Source organism: Rhamphochromis sp. 'chilingali' (assembly GCF_963969265.1).
Source record: "Rhamphochromis sp. 'chilingali' genome assembly, chromosome: 14".
In the NCBI taxonomy this organism is placed as follows: domain Eukaryota; kingdom Metazoa; phylum Chordata; class Actinopteri; order Cichliformes; family Cichlidae; genus Rhamphochromis; species Rhamphochromis sp. 'chilingali'.
This window is the reverse complement of record NC_137941.1, coordinates 19947135-19967372: the sequence shown is the minus strand read 5'-3', so window position 1 is coordinate 19967372 and position 20238 is coordinate 19947135. Positions and strand designations below refer to the sequence as shown.

Sequence of the window (20238 nt, the reverse complement as noted above, 5' to 3'; positions counted from 1 at the left end):
ACCATTAATATAAATTTTAAATGAGGTGTTAATAATTGAATGTTGTATCACTGAGTCAAAAATATTCTAAATAATCTAGAACTGTGATTTATTACTGATCTATAAAGCAGTTATTGTTAACAAACCACCAAAAAGGTTGGAATTTGTGCAGTTTATGTTTGTCTGGTGATCTAAAATCGCTGAAGGTGTATCTTGTTCTTTTCTGCAAATGCATGTGAGTGTCACTAACTGTACTGAACTCTAATTATATGTGTGCTGCATTTCATGAAATGGCAATAAAGTCTATCGTATGCAGAATCCAGAAAGGGCAGGAAAGTCTTTCCCTGTTCACAGTGATACAGTTGCTAGTGTATCTTTTATGCAGGTGTGTATGCGTGTGGGTTTTATTCTCCGTATCAAAGGGAGTTTCTCCCAGGCTGGCCTTCAATGGTTCATATGCTGAACAGAGAGCAGCAGCATCTTAAAAGCAGGCAGCTGAGCAGAAGTAACGCAAGACACTGTTTTGCCTTCACAGCAACACCTCCCCCGGCAAACATACATTTTCCCATTAGTGGAGGGATAAAATACGAGAAAGACAGAGAGTAGATAGCAGAAGGGAGTGGAAGTGAAGGGCAAGCTATAAAAGAGACATGAAAGATACGAGGGAGAAAAGGCTTTTGTCTGTGTTTCAGGAAAACCCATGAAAATGTGGTGAAATCATGGTGGAGATTTAAGTGATGGGAAGCCTGGCAAATATTTTAACTCAGGGAAAATGTTGCATTTAACATGGAAATCATATAAAGGTGAGGTTTAGTATTTAACATCAAGTCAGCACTCACATTCACAGAATGCACATTGTAAATTCAAACTCAGAGTCAGCAAAGGAACATAACAACATTTTAAGGAATGTTTATAATAAAAGAAACATAAAGTAATTCTGGGCACCAAAACATCAACAAATAAATACAGAAATAAATACAGAATTGCACAATTGATAATAGAGCGCACATTTGTTCTGTGAAAACCTTTTATGTTGCATCTGTTTATGTCATTTTTCATTATTGTGTCTCTTCTGTCAGTATATTTTGAGAACTTACATGAGTTAACTAACAAAGCACCTGTCTACAGTGCTGTGCAAAAGTCCTGATTTCCTCAGTTCAAAATATTTTGCCAGGAAAATATGAAATAGATGCATAAATAGAAATAGAAATACAGTATATAAGGAAAGAAACAGAGTTTGCACAAGTATGACCACCTTTATTCTTTAACACATGCTGAACTCTCTTAGGCAAGCTTTCTTGTAATTTCTTTAAGTAGTCTTCAGTAATAGTTTGGGCTTCTTGAAGGACAAAAAAATTCTTCTTTGGATGTTTTTTAATAATAATAATAGAGTGCATTTATATAGCGCTTTTTGGGGCCCTCAAAGCGCTTTACAATTCCACTATTCATTCACTCTCACACACTGGTGGAGGCAAGCTACAGTTGTAGCCACAGCTGCCCTGGGACAGACTGACAGAAGCGAGGCTGCCATATTGCGCCATCGGCCCCTCTGGCCATCACCAGTAGGCGGTAGGTGAAGTGTCTTGCCCAAGGACACAACAAGGACACAACAACCAAGACTGTCCGAGCCGGGGCTCTGCATTTATAATTCCATCAATTTTGACAAGATCTCCAAAACCACTACTTGAAAGGAAATCCCAAACCATGACAGAGCCTCCGCGGTGTTTTACAGATGGCTGTAGGCACTCATTGTTGCACCTCTCTCCTGGTCTCCCACATATATGTTGAGGAAAACTGAAACTATAATTCATAAGAAATATCGTGGGCTGATAGCACCTTGAGAATCAATTCGTGGTGCAAAAACTGTGTTTTATATCTGTGAAAATGTGTTATCTTCGGCATTTATTTTTATGGATTAAAGAAATGGAAACAAATTATGCATTTTGGAACGGCTGCTAGTAACAAAGTGCCTAAACATACAATTTAAAAATTTTTTTGATAAGTTGTCTGTTATCATTGTCATCAAACACTTTTTATGTTTGAATTATTCAAAGGTAAGTGTTAAAAAGATTAACAAAAAACAAACACAGAAAAAAACATGCGTCTCATGTGAAAAAGAAAGAAAAAGCAGCCAATGTCCAAAGACAAATGTCCTTCAGAACCACTCAAAGAATTAAAAGAAACTAAATATAAATAAATGAGTAACTCAAGGCTTTTGCACAGTACTGTAAGTGTCAAAGGTTTTCATCAGACAGTAGAAATAGTAATCCAAATAATCCAAATAATGCCACAAGTAACTATAAAAAGTAAACAGCATTATGTGTTTTTAAGCTACAAAAGTTTTAGTCTCATAAATCAGTCACTGTGACCTATGGTGCAACACAGAAAAACAACAATCTCTGGGATGTAAAGTTCCTATACTGTAAGCTACTGTCGAATGTCCCCCATCACAGAAGTACATCCGTTTTAGCAACCTTTCTGAGAATATTCATTCAAGTTTTGGAACTGGATAAATGTGTAAAGTGCAGTAAACGTGTTCATACGAAGGTGGGTTTGAGGTCTTCTTTGAATACCACGGGGCGTGGTGAGCGGTAGAGGCTCAAGTAGTCATCATACTCGCTGTCAGAGGAGTCTGAGGAGCTGTCTGAGTACAGGAGGGAGCCTCGCTGCAGGCAGGAGTCACAGTAAGGACGGTGGTAGTAGCAGTAATCGGTTGAGCTGCTGGAGTCTGAGTCCGAGTACCCACATGAGTCTCGAATGTGTCTGCGGTGCTGCTCGTTATCACCGCCTGCTCCCACATCCTCTGGAGCTTTACGGTTTTGTTCTTCACAATGCACGACCGAACATCTCGGGAGCCTTGAAACACACCTCTGACATGTTCTCACTACTTCACGCACTTTCGTGTCTTCCTCCTTTCCCTCTTCAAGGTCACTGTTGTGATGTGAGATACAGTTATCATCCACAGTAATATCTTCTGGACTTGGGAGCGCACATGTGTCTCTTGCTCTTGCACAGCCAGGAACCTCAGAGCCTGTGTAGAAGCAGGGAGGAGCTAAACCTCCTCTGGAGGAGTGAAAGGGCCGCCGCCTTTTTCTCATGGTATAAGGCGAGATGCTAGGGTAGCGAAAGAGTGCAGGAGAGGGAAGGGAGCAGGGTGTCCGTGGGGAGAGAGGGGAGAGTGTAGAGTCTCTGGTCAGTTTTTGCTGAGAAGGTATCCTGGGCACCTGATCGGGAGATCGAAGCGTGGTTTCCGTGATTGCATCCACGCTGAGTTCCTGTAGGATCTCCTGCAACTGTTCGCTACTAACAAAACCAGCTGGTTTAGTATTTGGTCCCACCTGAAGATTTAGGCCACTATAACTACCAAAGGTTTCAGCCATAGAGGGGTTCAACCCTCGTCGGTACTGCAGAGAGGTCACAAACTGAACTGTCTCCTCTGGTGTCCTGAGTAAACCCATAAACGGGAGGGATGCGTCCCGTTTGAGAGCAGATGCATTGTTTTGAGTTTCACAAGCAGGGATTTTGGTGGGAAGAGGGGAGGAAACAGAAATGGGAGCAGAGTAGTTTGAAATAGAGGAAGGAGCAGAGGACGGTGTAACAGCAGATAATGAACCATGAGCAGCAGTGAGGTGAGGCGAGAGAGCAGAGGGCGAGAGTGTTGATTTAGTGTCTTTCTGAGATTGAGAACAAGTAGAGGGGCCTTCCGACTGGAGCTCGGTCGTCTGAGTGGAGGACGAGTTGAGGTTAGTGGCAGAGGAGTCCATGTCTTGGTCCTCAGGGTGCTGGCTCGCTGACATGAGTCTCAGGAGTTTATCCTTGGCGTTGTTCACCTGCTCCTGGAGACTGTCGATCACGGCGTTCTTCTGAAAATTGTGGTGATACAGAGAAGTGAAAACATTTTGACACATACTGAGAAAATGTTGCTAGAAAAATCTGCCACTATGAAAACTTGGCACGCATCAGTTTCCTGCCTTTTGAATCAATATAAACAGAACAGTCAAGCAGTGACAGAAAGTCGTAAACATATGGTTAAGCAGCTGGTGCCACTTTGATTCAGCACTGACTCAGCCCTGTTTCATCTACACCACTAATGAAGTAATATGAAGGTGTCAGTTTTATATGTTGTACTGAATGTGTTTGTCACCTAATTTTGACAGTAAACTAGTCTGTTAAGAGGACTACCTGCAGCTTCAGGATGTAAACTCTTGAAATTTGTTTTTGTGTTTAATATAGAGACCAGTACTTGGACAGTGCATCACACACATTATTATAGATGAGGAACAAAGATGTGTCCAACACAGAAGCTGGTGGGACATTATAAGTGCCTTGTACGCTATCAGAACTGTGCTCTGCTGCTCCATTTCCATGTAGGTTTATTAGGTATAAAATAGAAACTAAAATAAAATAAAAAAGACTAGACACACTTAGTTTGAAATAACACAACCCATTACCTACTTTATTTACAAAAACCTTTGTCTCAGATAACAAGAGCCTTTATTAAAATCTGACTCTCTCTCCCACACTTTGCCTTTTTCCCTGTCCTCCTGCGTTTGCTCATAGGGGATCATATGATTGTTAGGGTTTCTTTCTAATACCCGAGTCTTTACCTTACTGTATAAAGCACACTGAGTGGACTATTGATGCTGTATAAATAAAATTGGCCGAAATTGAAATTTTTGTTACGTGTTAAACAGCCTGGAACCCTGATATGTCATGTTTTTTCACATCCATACCCACAATATAGAGAGATGTGAAGCATATAGTCGAGGACAATTTGAGTACAGCAAAGTGTCTGCATCAGTTTGCAACGCTTTAAAAAAGGCCACTAAATTGCAATATGTGCTACCACAATACTCAAAAAATGACAAATTGTTTAAAATCCTAATTGAGTTTAGCGACGTGATATATTTGCAGCCACGCCCCGAAGCATACTCTACTTTGGTGTTGATTTTACTCTAAATGTTACAATTCTTTACTACACAAACCTTATGCTCTATTTAAAAAAAGACAGTGATTGTTACCATAAACGAATCAAGGAAGTTTCTACTGAGATCATAAATAAGAGAAGTGGTGTCAGTTCTCCATATTCTTGCAACCAGAGGAGTCACCCCCTACTGGCCTTTATAAAGAAAGCACATTTCGTCTACAGGAGAGGAGTGGAAAACTTAAATCATCTGCAAAAAAATAAAGATTATGTGTCTTATAATTAAATGAAAAAGTTCTACTGCAGCTTTATATGAAATTCTAACATGAAACAAAGATGATTTCTTACCGAGTGGCTAATTCTGAGAAGAAAACAGTAACGTTACCTCATTAAGGAGTTTCTTCATTGAGCTGTTTTCCCCCAGCAGGTAGAAGATTTCATCCTGACTGTACACAGATGGCTGACTCTTACTGGGGCTGCTGAAATACTTGGCCATCTGACTCGGGTTGTTCTGATCTTCTTCAAACTGTCGCCACTGGGTCAGCTGTATGGGGCAAGTGAGATATTTTAGAGATATGAAAAAAATGTAGTTTTTTTTAACAAAAAAAGAAGATATATTATCAGGGTCATTTGATCTGGAATATTCACCAGGTGTATTTGCACAAACTGCTCACTGTTCAGCTATTTCCTTCCGTTCCAGAGGAGATGCATTCCTTTACCATAACAAAAGTCCTCTGCTAGACTCTTAGAGAGTAAACCTGTTTGCGACAGCCTACGTAGTTTTGACTCATAAACACCTTGTGTGTGAGTCACCCTCCACTACAGACATGGAAACCTGGCACACATAAAACTGCATGTGTGAGCACCGCAATCACTCACAGATTTACTACTTTATTCAAATGAAAAAGAAAAAGTCATAACCAAAGCTACCATTCGCGTGTCTATTTGTCATCTGTCTGTATTTAGTTTCTGTCTGTCTGATTGAGTCGGTTTATTTACTGCTGGTTTCTAAACATAGTATTCTATTATTATACAATCAGTTTATCCTTCACTTTAAGTAAATACGTTTGCCATATTTGAAAAAAAAAAGTCCCTCTGTACACTGAAGCATCATTGTGTTCGCAAAAGTGAAATGGACAATCAGTAAACATAATACTTCTAGACACGATAAAGTTTATTTTCCAAGTAGTTTTCTGTTACGCAGATGCTAAAAAATGGAAAATGACATCAGTGTCTGACCTGAGGCACAAACAGCATGCAGTTTGTAGCCAGCGTGCAGATGAAGATGGCTCCAGCCACAGTACTGTAGACCACGTTGGGCCAAGTCTGCAGGAAGATGGACACGGGGGTGGCAACGGCGGAGGAGCAGGTGACCAAAGTGACGCATGTAATGATTGTAGGAGACTGGTTGACTGGGGGATGGCTGACATTACTTGTCAGTCCAGCTAGATAAGTGCCATAGAGGAGAAGACAACCCTAAAGAGAAACAAAGTAAAGACAAAGGGCATTAAAAGAAAAAAAAAAGGAAAAAAAAAGAAACATGGTGGATAAATAACCATTATTATTGTTTAAAAATTATTCATATTATACAAAAATGAATGACCAAAGTCTTTCAGATGTTAGGTTATTTAATACTTGACGTCTGAAACTATCATTTTGATTTGATTTCTCAAATTCAGCAGTTTTATTCACATGTATTCACTTAAGTAAAGCACTTGCAATGGTGTGTTTACATAAGGCAAACTGGAGAAAACAGTACAGCATACAGAATACACAGAAAACACCACGTGAAAGATAAATGATGCCATCAAAATAATGCAAAACTTTAAAATGTGCATTTAAACACTGATACAAATGTATAATAAAGTTTGAATAGAGACTAGTTACCTTTTGGACAGCAACAATAATGATCCACAGATTTGAGTACAAAGAAGAACAAGAAACCAGCTGCGACAACGAGTAGGAAACATCTCTTTCCATCACCTACATCATCAAAGAAAACAATACACCATCAGAGAGTTGATTTATTTAGCTGTCATCATTATGTATGAGTTTGTGATTTTCCAGTCACAAATTCAATTTTTCCTGCAATCTCATTCAATTTCACTTTCCATAATTTGACAGCAAAAAGCATTCAGGTGAACATTTAAGTCCCATGCATTTCGGTTTTCATCATTCTTAATGAAACCAAGTCATTTTACAACTTTTTGCTCAGCTTCAGGAAATCACCAATAATCCTACCTTGACAACAGCTCCCACAGATCGTGAACACCTGATGGGGTCGGTGAGGTTCCAAGCGGTGAGAATCAGCATGTCCACCAGGATCAACAGAGCCACCATACCCATCAACTGGATGTCCCTGATTATCTGACACATAGAGCATAGTCCCCAGTTATTATTTCACCAGTAGAGCATTTTCATTCATGTAGCGACACCTTGATTAAGTGGCACAGTTATCAGATACCAGATTGGATATGCACAGTAAAGAAATTTATATTAAGCAAAACAAGCTTTGTCTCTTATCCATGACCTAACCTGCTAGTTATTGCTTCAGAAACATCTCTGAATATCTCCTAAGCAATATAAATACCTGGGGCAGAACATGCTTGATGAATCTGGTAAATAGAGGAGGAAGAAAGAAAAATACATAATACATACTGACTATGTAAAAAGCAGCAAAGCGCAAAAATAAAATCACTTATATTGTTGCTTTCTGCAACAAATGTAATTGGACATGAAATTTTTATTAAAGAAATTTTTATCAACAAGGTTCGAAAGTGAGATGAAGCCAAGAGGTGGCCATGGCGACTAAAGATGAAAGGCGATAATCCCACAAACCGGTGGTAAAGACCACTGAGGGTGTTACATGCTTCTCTGTGCACCAGCACATGTGCCAGGCCGTTATTGTTTTTTCTGTCATCCTTTATTAACCTGTTCCCCCCTTTCTTGATCTATTCTTTATCCCTAGTGCTGCACACCTATTAAAGATGTTCTCTCTGCTCTTCCTCACCAGCACCAGTATTATTGCTCAGTTGTTCTTTTTTGCTGTTTTTGTTTGTTTGTTTGTTTTTAATTTATTCCTAGTTCAATTCAATTCAATAGTTGAGTTGGGAGTTATTGACAATCATGTTTTCAGTCTTGGTTTTATTAGTTTAGTTTACGACTATTAGCTTAAGCTGGAATCTGATTGCTCATTGTGTAGTTGTTCATGTTCTTTCTCTCTTGTTTGTTTATGGTTGGGCTCCTATTCCTTGTTATATCTATTTGTTTTATTTTTTAAAAGAACTATTTTTGCAATATTAAACATTTGTTGAACTGCAGCAGTGTTGTGGCATCTCATATGTTAGGTTTCTTTGAGCCATGGGTTTAGGGACCATAACATGAGAGGCCCTGAGTCCAAATCCCAGACCAGCCCCCAAATTTTGTATCTTATCCCAGAATCAAACTGTTATCTGAACATAAACTACTATACCAACATATTACAGTGGTTATATTGTTATATGTTGGCCTTGGCTGTGTCTAATATGGCATGGCTCAATTGCCTCAGCACGTAAGAAACCAGATTGTGAGATGTCATAAAGATAGAGAGGGTCCAAGAGTGTAAGTAGGCTACTTGGCATAAGTTAAAACAAAGAGCCAGGAGTGATTAAAAAGTAAAAAAGGTAAATGAAGATCCATGTTAACACAAACAGGCACAGTGGACGGCCTTAAATACAGCACAAATACACAATTTGCTATTTTTTGCTACATATAATTTGACTGAAAAGCAGATGGCGTGTTTGATGGTGGACAGAGTATCAGCAGAAACTAATGCATCAATAAAAAAACCCTGAATGAATTAAGCCTCTGCAGAAAGAAAGAAAAGAAGGAAACAGCAGCTTAAAAACAGCACAGTGCTGCACGATTCGCCAAAGATCATGAAAAGAAGCATTGTGACCATTAGTGAAAGCACTTTTAGTTAGAGTTACAACCAAATAAAAGCAAGAATAATACTTCAAGTAAGAGGAGGTCAACAGTGCTGGCTGTGAAACACGAGTGCAAACAATGTTGGGGAGATAGCAAGTTTGTGCCCAGAAACTGAAGGAAGGTTGCCCTGAGGTCTTAACAAAGTGGACACAGGAGGAAAGAGTGAAAACTATGTCCCCTAATTCAAAGAGACTACATCTGGAGTGTTTTAAAGTAGAAGGTCAAGCAACAAAATTCCTCCAGCAAGGAGCAGCTCTGAAAAGAATCATCTGTGAAAAGCACTTCCTCCAAGTCCAGGAGGATCAAATTTATCACCAAACCTACAGGCAAAAAAAAAAAAAAAAAAAAATATATATATATATATATATATATATATATATACATATATATATATATATATATATATATATATATATATATATGTATATATATATATATATATATATATATATATATATATATATATATATATATATATATGGACTGTAGACTATGTAGGTTTCCTAGGAAACCACCAGGAAAACTGAAGAGCATGCCTACCACTCTCTTGTCCGGCACGCGCTGCGTGAACACCCTGTACAGTCTCCATGTCTTCCCCAAAATTGGGCCAAACACCAGGGTACTGCCTACACAAAGCATCCACATGCGAGTCTACGGTAGAGAGCATGGTATGAATACTTCAATCTAACAATGTCAACGCTAATACAGAGCGGTGAAGGGAAGTTGGACTCACTTGTAGAACAGCTATAGATGCTCCACTTTCCTCGACGGCAAACAGGAAACCGCTGCTATAGGTGAGGACACTTCCACAGAGAGTCAGGGCATTGAGGTTGGGGCTGGACATCTTTACTATCCTAATGACATGACACACATTATGTTAAATGACTTCTGTAAGCCTCTCTTTGTGTTTATATACTGCGTATGTTTCACTGTACCTGTTGTTTTTGAAGCGCAGGGTGAAAAGGAGGAAGCAAAATGCCAACAGGATTCCACAGGAGAGGAGCGTCCACACCACAGCAATTAGCACCGATGAGAGAGAGCGCCTCGGGAGCTCTGCTGCCATCTGCAAACGCATACATGCAACATGCAAACATGCATCCAAATTATTTCAGATGCTGCTCTTGTGCATCTGAAACTCTCATTTTTTGAAATCACGGACACAAAACAATAATAATAAAAAAAGAAACACAATTCATTTGGACAAACACGATTTTATTAAACAGCAAGAATTACCCTACAGACTTGGAACTTTTTTTGGCACAGTTGAAACGTTAAATTGAAAACTAAACGAAGCATTCAAGTAGAGATCGCACGTTACGAAGTTTTAGTTAACAGGCACGATGATGAGAGGTGCTGAGTTAACCCCGCTGTGATTCCTCCGTGGGTTAAAGTAGGGGAGAAGTCTGCCACTGAAGGTGCACCCAGTGAAGGAGTAGATGTGAGAATGAGAGTCCACGTTGTAAAATGAAACCTGTCCCCAGCCCATATCCACATACACCCCAATTCTCTGGGGCTTCTCAATCAGCGGGACACACACAGGGCTGTTGCTGAGAGCCCAGTAGCTCTCATCCTTTCGCATCCCCAGCGACCAGTAGCCCCTGTCGGGGTTTAGCACATTCCCTCCTTTTCTGGTCACCGTTTCAAGCGCAACTCCAATATCCCATTCTGTCTTTTCTTTCACCTCGACTTCATAGTAGAACCTTCCAGCAGAGAAGCCCTCCTTTCCCAAAACGCTCACACAAGGGTAAAATCGCTCTGGGTTGTCAGGAAGGCCGAGGGATACGTCACCGTGATAGACCTGCTTCTTGTTTTCAGACAGCACCAGCTTGGGATGAGCGGTATCAGGATCCAAATGCACATCCACAGCATATCGCTGAGCTTTCTGAAATTCGGATTCGCAGAGCCTCTTCACCTCAGCTTTTACCGTCTCCTCCAGCTGACACATTACTCTCCTCACCGCTCTCCTCACTATGCCCACATATTCAGTACTCTCTAAGCAGGTGTCGGACCAGTCTTTGGTGGCTGGCACTGTGGCAAAAGCTGGAAAGTATTGGAGAAGATAGAGATCATCGTCGGTGAACGAGAGCTGCTCCAGTTCATCTCTCCTGCAGCTCAGCTGATCAATCTCCTGCTCCAGCTCCAAGATAAGCCTGCTGGCCATGCTTTCTACTTGCTTCTGCTTTGCGCCAATCACCTCGGCCACTTCAGCCTGGCCTCTCTGGACAAGCTGGAACAGCTTGCTGAAGACGCGCAGACTCTCTTCAGTCTCCCTTTCTGTGTTTCTCCTGCTGATTTGAATGATTTTATTGATATCACAGATTTTCTGCAGTCGGTGATGGATCATTTCTCCCACCTCTTTTTTTGTGCTCCCGATCTGAGCCCTTCTGTTCCGGCTCTCATCCTCTATACGAACAGTCTGATGAGCCGTGTGGTCTTTCGTAATGCAGATCTGGCACACGTACACCTGGTCAGTGTTACAGAACAGGTCGAGCAGCTTTTCGTGCTGCTTACAAACCCTGTCTTGCATGTTTATCATGGGCTTAATCAAGCGGTGTTTCTTGAAGGTGCCTAGAACGTGATGGGGCTCTAGATGAGTCTCACAAAATGAGGCCAAACAGTCCAGACAGGATTTAAAAGCCTTGACTGTTTTTCCAATGCATACATCACATGAAACCTCTCCTTTGTGGCCCTGTGACTGATCCATAGCACTGCTCTCATTTTCATTTTTCTTTTCCACCAACTCCTTGAAATGAGAAGCCACCTCCGATATGAAGGTGTTAACTTTGAGGTCAGGCCGCATGTACAGCTTGTGCTTGCACATGGGACACTGAGGCATGTTAGAGGTCTGCCAATATCTTTGTAAACACTCCCTGCAGAAGTTGTGCCCACAAGGAGTGGACACTGGCTGGTTGAACAAATCCAGACAAATGGGGCAAAGGAGCTGCTCCTTGGACAGCACACTGCCAACTGTGGCCATATCTAGAAGCACAGAGAGAGAAAAAACAGGTGGTGTTTTATGCAATAAGTTGGCTCAGCTTCTTGTATTTTTGTCTTTCCACTATAGCGTTAGGGATAGGAACACTTGGTGCCTGGTGGGCTGTCCACATCCACAAATAGCAACAAATGCATGGTGTTAGATTTCATCAAAGAGTATTTCACTTTAGCTGAGCAGTTTTTATGTCAGTTGAGGTCATTAGAAAATAATAAAGAGAGCCCATAAAGACACTGAACTAAAGGATAATACTATGTTTCAATACTATTTTGTCATGTTAAAAATTACCATAACAAAGAAAACCGCAGTATGCTGTTCTTCCCTCCCCTGGGTGAGGATGCTATACACTCTGAGACACACCCAGCTGTGCAGGACAGCTGGCTGGGATCTTCACCAGGATTTTCAACAAATCCCTCGCACAGGCGACTGTCCCACTCTGCCTGAAGTCCTCCACCATAGTCCCCTTGCCTAAGAAGCCCCACATCACCGGCCTGAATGACTACAGACCGGTGGCACTCACCCCAGTGGTAATGAAATGCTTTGAGAAGCTGGTCCGCAGACACATCACAGCAGCCCTGCCCCGCAGCCTGGATCCACACCAGTTTGCCTACAGAGCAAACCGATCCACGGAAGACGCTGTAGCCACAGCACTCCATGCTGCATTAACTCACCTGGAAGAGCATGGTAGCTATGTGCGGATGCTCTTCGTGGATTACTGCTCAGCTTTTAACACCATCCTTCCACACAAACTGGTGGCCAAGCTACAAGACCTGGGGCTTCCATACAGCACCTGCATGTGGATCAATAGCTTCCTCTCGGGCCGTAGACAGAGAGTCAGAGTTGGCCATCACACATCCTCAGCCCTGAGTCTCAGCACTGGCTCACCCCAGGGCTGTGTGCTCAGTCCACTGCTCTACTCTCTCTACACACACGACTGCACTCCTCGCCACCACAGCAACATCTTTGTGAAATTTGCAGATGACACCACAGTGGTGGGGCTCATTTCCAAGGGAGACGAGTCTACGTACAGAGACGAGGTGGAGCAGCTGACGTCATGGTGTAAGGCCAATAACCTCCTCCTCAACACTTCAAAAACCAAAGAACTCATAATAGACTTCAGAAGGAAAAAGGCAGAGATCCAACCACTATTCATAAATGGGGACTGTGTAGAAAGGGTGGCAAGCTTCCGCTTCCTGGGAGTCAATATAGAGGAGAACCTTTCCTGGAGTGTGAACACCTCCGAGCTGCTGAAAAAGGCCCAACAGAGACTGTACTTCCTGAGAATTCTCAGGAGGAATAACATCACACAGAGACTGCTGGTGTCCTTCTACAGAGCCACCATTGAGAGTGTTCTAACTTACTGCATATGCATCTGGTACACTAGCTGCACAGGGGCTCAGAGGAAAGCACTCCAAGGGATCATTAACACCGCCCAAAAGATCACTGGCTGCCCTCTCCCCACACTGGAAGTTCTACACAACGCCCACTGTTTTAAAAAGGCCCAAAACATCATAAAAGACACCTCACATCCTGGCCACTCCCTGTTCGAACTGTTGCCCTCAGGCAGACGGTACAGGGCAATCAGAGCAAGGACTAATAGACTCAAACACAGCTGTTATCCAACTGCAATAACACATCTGAATACTACAAAAAAATGTCCATCACGCCACTCTTGTGTTAATCTATGCACGGTCTGAAGCATGTGTGTGGGAATGTATGTGAATGTTTTACTGTTATATCTTATTAGTATTTTAAGTATTCTATCTATTTTATTTATTGAATTTTATTGTTTTATTTATATTTTGATATTGCTAGGGATGATGCAATGATCGGGGACCATTCTTAATTTCGTTGTTCTCATGACAATGACAATAAAGTTTCTGATTCTGATTCCATGCATAAATTAACATCAGAAAGTGAAAGAAATCAAAGCGATAACTCACCTCAACTCGTTGTGGCACGGCACGAAGAGAAAAGCTTGTTTGTGTTCCTTTGACACAGCGTCTCGGCTACTTTAGCGTCTATTTGGAAAGTCTTATTAGACTTTCTTTGCCTGCCTCACGGTGCTGATCTCCGCTGACTCGTCTCTTAAGGGCACCAGTGACTGAGACGATACTAAACATAGCTTCGGTAGTCCACCCCTATTACCTTTCGGGATATGTACCATTCAAATTGCTTCTCGAGTAGGATAGTAGCACACTCCTAGCTTGCTTGGTGTGTTTATTTACACGGCTCACTTGTTCCACTGACCAACCGACCAACATTTAAAATCTGCATTTAAAAGTAATTTGAAAAAACAGGGGGTTTTTTTAGGCTTTGAGTGAACGTCTCTCGATTAAAAGTAATTTGCTAATCGAATTAATCAGAAGTAGTTTCACCCTTTTCACCCTTTCACAAGGTCAACTGCACAAGACACGCCAGTGTGCCAGCACTTTGTGATGTAAAAAGAATCTGTTTACTGTGTAAATGCAGGAACATGTGCATGTGACATCTGGATAGTCTAGATACACAAATGTGTGACAAATTAAAGGAAAAACTAACTTGGCCAGCTGAGCTGACCATAAGAAAAATCCTGTTGATTTATTATGCTGTAAGAGAAATGTACTGGCATTGTAAGAGTAATTGTAAATCTGGACAAAGTTGTTCACCCTCACCTTTATACTCTGGTGAAACATTGAGGGTTTGCTGAGTGGCTGCATGTATATTAAAACAACATGAATCATATTCTATGGCCTTCCTGTCAAGAGCTCTCAACCAGCTGAACACCTATGGGAGATTTTAGACTCAATCATCTATCATCAAAACCAAGAATGAAGGGATATCTTTTGGAAGTATAGGGTTCTGAGTTTCTTTTCCTTTAATTTCTCACCCATGAGTATACAGTATGTGCTTGGCATTGTTATATTTTTCATTATAAGTATATATATTAACATGAGAGAGTGACAGAGAGAGGTTACCGTGCTGAGACTGCATAGCCTCTGCAGAACGTCGAGGCTGTCCTGCCTGCTGACTCCAGATTGGATGAAGCAAAATGGGGACTCACACTGGGAGCTGCAGTTCAGCTCAGGCTCCATGATTGGCACCAGTCCGTCCACCATCACAAAAACATCCTGTTAAGCAATCAATAGATTTCACAGATGTGATGAAATGGACAGAAGAAACACACTGCTCTTTGTGAAAAAAACAACAACGAAAACACTAAAATCACTTATTCCTGTTTTGCGATAACATTTTTACTGTATAATTATTTATCTTACTAATGGACCAATGTACTAAATTCCACAAGATACTAGAGACCAAGAAAACACATGTAGTGGCATTTTGTTTCTGTTTCCAGGTTTATGATTCACCTGACAGTTGTAGGACCTGAAGCCACCACAGTGTGGTGCTCTGACAGAAACCTCTGAGACGAGGAGTGACAGGGACAGAGACAGTGATTGTGCATTGCATAGATAGCAGCCCAAACAGAAACAGGCATTTTAAACAGACAAGAATATTAGAATTACTAGAATATAAATAAGAGAAGTTATTAGGCATTAGTGGTATTTCCAACTTTAAAACAATAAACATGTACAACAGGAACTCTGTTTCTGCTTATCCTCAATTTTTACCATCACCTTGTGATCCCAGAGGTAAACTAGCAAACAGTGGACCACAGCCTGTGACAACACACATTTTCACATTGACCAGGCAAAAGAAAAAGGAACAGCAGAGCTAATTTAGCATATCAAAGTTAACATTTCAGGGTTAAGATTTCCCCGACAGCCAAACAATCCACAATTATACCTTTAATTTAAAGCATCTGCAACTGAAGAGGTAAACTTTAATGCCAAACAACAGTTTGTCACTCTTGCCGCAGGAATTTTTATGAGGCTGCTCTGGGCTGCACTGACATGTTGCACGTTTAATTATGCGGCATGGTCTCACATGATACTGTGAGCTGTAACTAGGACAGACGAGAGTCTGATCGTTGTAATCGCTGCTGTGACTCAGCCACATGTTGCTAAGACGATGTAAGACTACTTGTATCGATACAAATTGGCAGACCGGTGGGTGTTTATGTGAGTAGAGTGCTATTAGGCATCACACGTCTCGCCGTTGTAGAATGACTAAGGTAACCTGAAAGGCTCTGGGGCTGTTCAGTTATGGGATCAATCAAAATGAAAGGGGGAATTGTGCAGAAATAGTGCAGTGTAGCAGTGTGGCATAAAAACATCCCATTTGCAAGCTCCTGAGTGAAAATGATTAAGCAGGGCTGACAGTAATGTAAAGTATAAGGCATTTCCAAATATTAAGGCTGTTTTCAGAACAAAGAAGCCATCTTTTCAATATATCTAGGAAATGTCTGGAGTTCCTGTTCATATCCTTTTGTCACTTTCCAAGTTTAGATCACAGTTCTTCTGCTTCCTGCAGGAAAAGCCGTCAGAGAGAGGCATTTCCGCAAGTTTTTTCTCAGAATCCTGCCTCTGTAGCTTTCAGCTTAGGCCAAAACCCACCCCCCTGCAGAGGTCAACATCCAACTGTGAGGGGGTCACCGTGTAAGCAGGGAGAGCAGTGCTAGACTCCAAGCTGAGCTTGGTTTTATGGACATGTTTTGACAGTTCAGAATAATCATGAGGAGTGTCTTTTGAAGTCCTGAAGGCTAAACCGCAAGTAATACCTGAGCTACCTGTAGCCTTGATTGTCTTACTTTAAACATGGGATGGGCCTAATGGGCTTAATGTGCCTGCAGCGGGGCTTTCACTTTTGTACTTATAAGTTTGTCTTAAAAAAAATAAAATAAAATAAAAAACTGTATGCAGTGATTTGCAAATCATTTGAACCCTGCGTTTGACTCGCTTCATAGACAACGTATCAGATATTGAGAAACATTGCTTTGTGGAAAATAACAGCACATTTTGGGACGTGACAGTTTGAAACGGATGCCAAAAACACATTTCAAAGACGTTGGAACAGGGATATGTTTCCCACTGTGTTGTGTCAGCTCTTCTTTTCATAACATTCTCACCTTTGGGAACTACAGAGACAAATTGCTCTTGTGAATGGCATTTCCCCCCCAGGTGTGCTTGATATGCCAGCAGATTGAAATTTCAGAGCCAATTTCATGACAAAAATGTTTTCAGAGATTGACAGCACTGGACTCCAGGCAGGCCAGTTCAGCACCCAGATTCTTACAGGGTCTGTGGTTGAAAGGGTTTAGCTGGAAAATATTGCTCAGAACCTAAAAACTGTATATGCTGTTTAGTATTAATGGTTCCTTCATGGCAAGTTTCACAGACTGTGGCTTGTATCTGTGCAATGATAGTCTCTGCACCTGCCTGTTTTAGATGACTCAGACCCAGAGAGGCATATAGTGTTTATGGTATTGTCTTTGCATAATAAAACTTTCACTTGTATTTCTGAATGCAGCAAAAACTGTGCTCACTCTCAGTGGTTGTTAGCAGTGTTTCTGAGCTGTGAAGTGATTTCCACCATATTTCGTTTTCTTGTTTAATGCAAATGTCCAAAAGCCCAATCATCACTTTTGGCTTTTTCCTTTATGTGAAAAGATTTCTCTCTATTCTCTGAATTTTTTCATAGTTTTATGCACCACAGAAAATGAAATTCAAAAATTATTCCTCACTTTATGTTGAGGACTATTTCTAAGTTTTTTGTTGTTACAGGATAATCCTTTTTAAATGTATTTTATGACATCTCCATTTAAAAAAAGCAACAAGTTTGAAAATTATATTTATTACAATTATATTTATTCTTCTTGCATTTTAAACTAAATAGAAAACCACAGCCAGTAGTTCCACATGTTTAATTTGGCAGATTTCTTTTTACACCAGATTCCCTTCCTGATACAACCCCAAAGGGATTTATATCTCCTTCCTGGATCGACTCGGGAATGTTTAATTTGTAAGCTTAATCTGTAAATGACACTATAGAGCCGTAGGTTAAATAATTTAAGAATCATCGCAGTTTCGCTGCCTTAAAATAAATAAACAAATAAAATAAAGTGAGTGTCTTTAAATGTTGGTAACAGGGGTGTACCACTGTGCCTCCCTTTGGGACACATTTTCTTACATTCTTAATTCTTATTAAAAATTGGAGTAAAGCCCATTCATTGTTCTGTCAATCACTCTGTTCATCTTTTAAGATTAGAGTGTTGTAACCATCAGATGTAAAGCCTGGTTCAGGGGCCATTATTGAAACATTCCTTCATAGCCAGTAATCCGTTTATAAGTTTATTCCCTAAGCTGATTTAGAACGCAATTACTGGCACTAAAATCCCACCTCAGGCCATTTCTGGGCACATCATCCATTTTTTTTTGTAGGTTCTGGATTATATATTTTATAGAGACATCAATTCAGCAAAATGTATATTTTCTCTGAGAACGGAAGCAATTTGACTATACAAGCAGAAAATCTGATGAGTTCTCAGCGTATCAGTTTAAAGTTTACCAAGAAAAAACTATAGAGAAACCTTATGTTATTAGCCTAATTATTTAATCATTATCATGAGAGTAGATACTGTAGATATAACATACAAGGATTGCATGTGGATCCATGCAAGCATCATATTAAAATATTATGTCATTAGTATGGGTCCAGGTAAATTTCATCTGATTTTAGCCATACCGTCCAGACTTTGCAAAGAGCATAAACTGAATGAAACGTGCGTGTCATCACTGCTTTGTAATGAAGCACCAATAAAAAGAGAAACAGATAACATTAAAATAAAGTGAAGAAGAAAGCAATGATTTATGAGCTATAAAAATTTGAATATTGGATAAAACACCTGTACGAGATCGCTTAAAGAAAATAAGCCTTCCTCCGGGTTCGGTAGCATAATCAGCTGTGAAGTGCGATCCTATCCGGTAAAAGAGGCGACCGCTCATGGCTGTAATTAGTAGGCTGTACAGTAAAGCAGCCAATTTGTCAGCTAAACCCGCTGAGAAGAAGAAGAAGAAGAAGAAGAAAATAATGACTTCAAAAGAACAAACCTCGATCTTCAAACCGCACGCAGGATCCCATTGCTTCGTCCCGTCTCGGACTCCATGTCGCCAGACTCAGAAACCTTATGATAATAAAAACTGAAAATAAATTAAAATATAGTTCCTTATCTAACATTGCTACATGGCTTTCGCGGCCGCACACTTGGAACGATTCCCGCCCGTCACTCCGGAAAGAGCCCGTCACTCTGGAGAAGTTCAGCAGAACTCTGGAGTCCTCCTTTGCGCACGGAGGAAGGGGAGGGCGCGAGTGTGAGCGAGTGTGTGTGGGAGATACTGTCTCTCTCTCTCTCTCTCTCTGTTTCTCTCTCCAAAAAAGAGAATTCAAAGCGTGATGCGGTGCACGATTGTGACAATGTGGGTCCAGTACGGTACAGGGGGCCCCTCGGGGACCTGCGTGTGGCAGATGGGACAGGGCGGCGCTCTAACTATCACCAGTACAAATAAATAGAGTGAAAACAGCGCTCGTTTTAATGGAAAGAGAAACACACATCATCACTGTTTATATTATCGTTATTTTTCTTCCAAAGCAGACGTTTATGACGGATGGACATGAGGTCGCCGTGCAGCCTGATGAGGACAGATTGAGTTTCTCAGATTGCTCAGCGAGCCTCTGCAGAGGTATGTCAGCATTTATTCAGCCGGCTATATGAGACATAAAGGTGTTATTAAGACGTCACTGTAGGCTTACAGTGTGAGCCTACACGGCGGGTCATTCCTGATAAGGGAGTGCCACCACTGAGAGCTGTAAGTGGGGAAACAGAGACAAACACAGATTATCAGAAAAGAAGAATATGCGGATATCCACTCGTGCGTCCATCTGCCCCCATTAGTCCCATTCACACGATATAAAATTTTCTCCCATGGCTGTATTAATCTATAGGTTCACTGCTTTTAAATTTTAAAGTCACTTAATCTATATTAAAACTCTGAACAGACGCATATAGCTCTCTGTTATTTCAAATAGGCCACAGTACGTGTTTACAGTGCACCATTGTTTCATGTTTGAAAAAGCTTTGTGCTCCTGTGGCCTTTCCCCGGAATTAAACATATAAATTATTCTGGCATCGAAACTATGACAAACCAGATTTTCCAAAACCGGAAAGCTTACAACAGGGGCCCTGCAGCAGTTATCCCAAAAGTTGGGTTTCATTTTTCAGACTTCTCAGATGGGAACCAGGTGAAACGCAGACGCAAACATATTTACGTAAACAGGATGGAATGACTGCGTTGTGGTTAATGAACGCCCAAACAGCTTCCGGCACATTGAGTGTATTCTTCAGTAACAGCATTGTTTGTTACTTTCAACAAGTAAATATTTCAAAGCAGAATTAAATTCAGTGCAGGCTTGTAGTCACGAGAAGAAGAAAAAGATAGTA

General features: G+C 41.0%; 1 protein-coding gene across 2 annotated transcripts; it reads right to left on the bottom strand.

Annotated features, from left to right (window-relative positions):
- Positions 1-881: 881 nt before the first annotated feature.
- gpr156 (G protein-coupled receptor 156) lies at positions 882-19071 on the bottom strand. 2 transcript variants are annotated; one of them, XM_080902139.1, is made up of 10 exons: positions 14819-14965; positions 10782-11848; positions 9805-9932; positions 9603-9723; positions 9410-9520; positions 7145-7270; positions 6791-6886; positions 6143-6379; positions 5289-5447; positions 882-3842 (listed from the first exon to the last, which is right to left on the bottom strand). In XM_080902139.1, exons 1-10 carry the CDS (start codon positions 14832-14834, stop codon positions 2517-2519), a joined length of 3387 nt encoding a protein of 1128 aa, XP_080758265.1. In that variant the 5' UTR covers positions 14835-14965; the 3' UTR covers positions 882-2516. The 2 variants fall into 2 exon arrangements, with proteins under 2 accessions (XP_080758265.1, XP_080758264.1); XM_080902138.1 differs by lacking the exon at positions 10782-11848 and adding an exon at positions 18851-19071 and having other exon boundaries at positions 886-3842; positions 14819-14971.
- Between the last annotated feature and the right edge of the window lie 1167 nt (positions 19072-20238).

What these genes read in the sequence shown, in the direction of transcription:
- gpr156 (XM_080902139.1), bottom strand. An exon ending in CATCTATAGCTGTTCTACAA is followed by an intron (nt 9,521 to 9,602) that starts GTGAGTCCAACT and finishes TCTCTACCGTAG; the next exon opens with ACTCGCATGTGGATGCTTTG. An exon ending in TTATTGTTGCTGTCCAAAAG is followed by an intron (nt 6,380 to 6,790) that starts GTAACTAGTCTC and finishes GTTTCTCTTTAG; the next exon opens with GGTTGTCTTCTCCTCTATGG.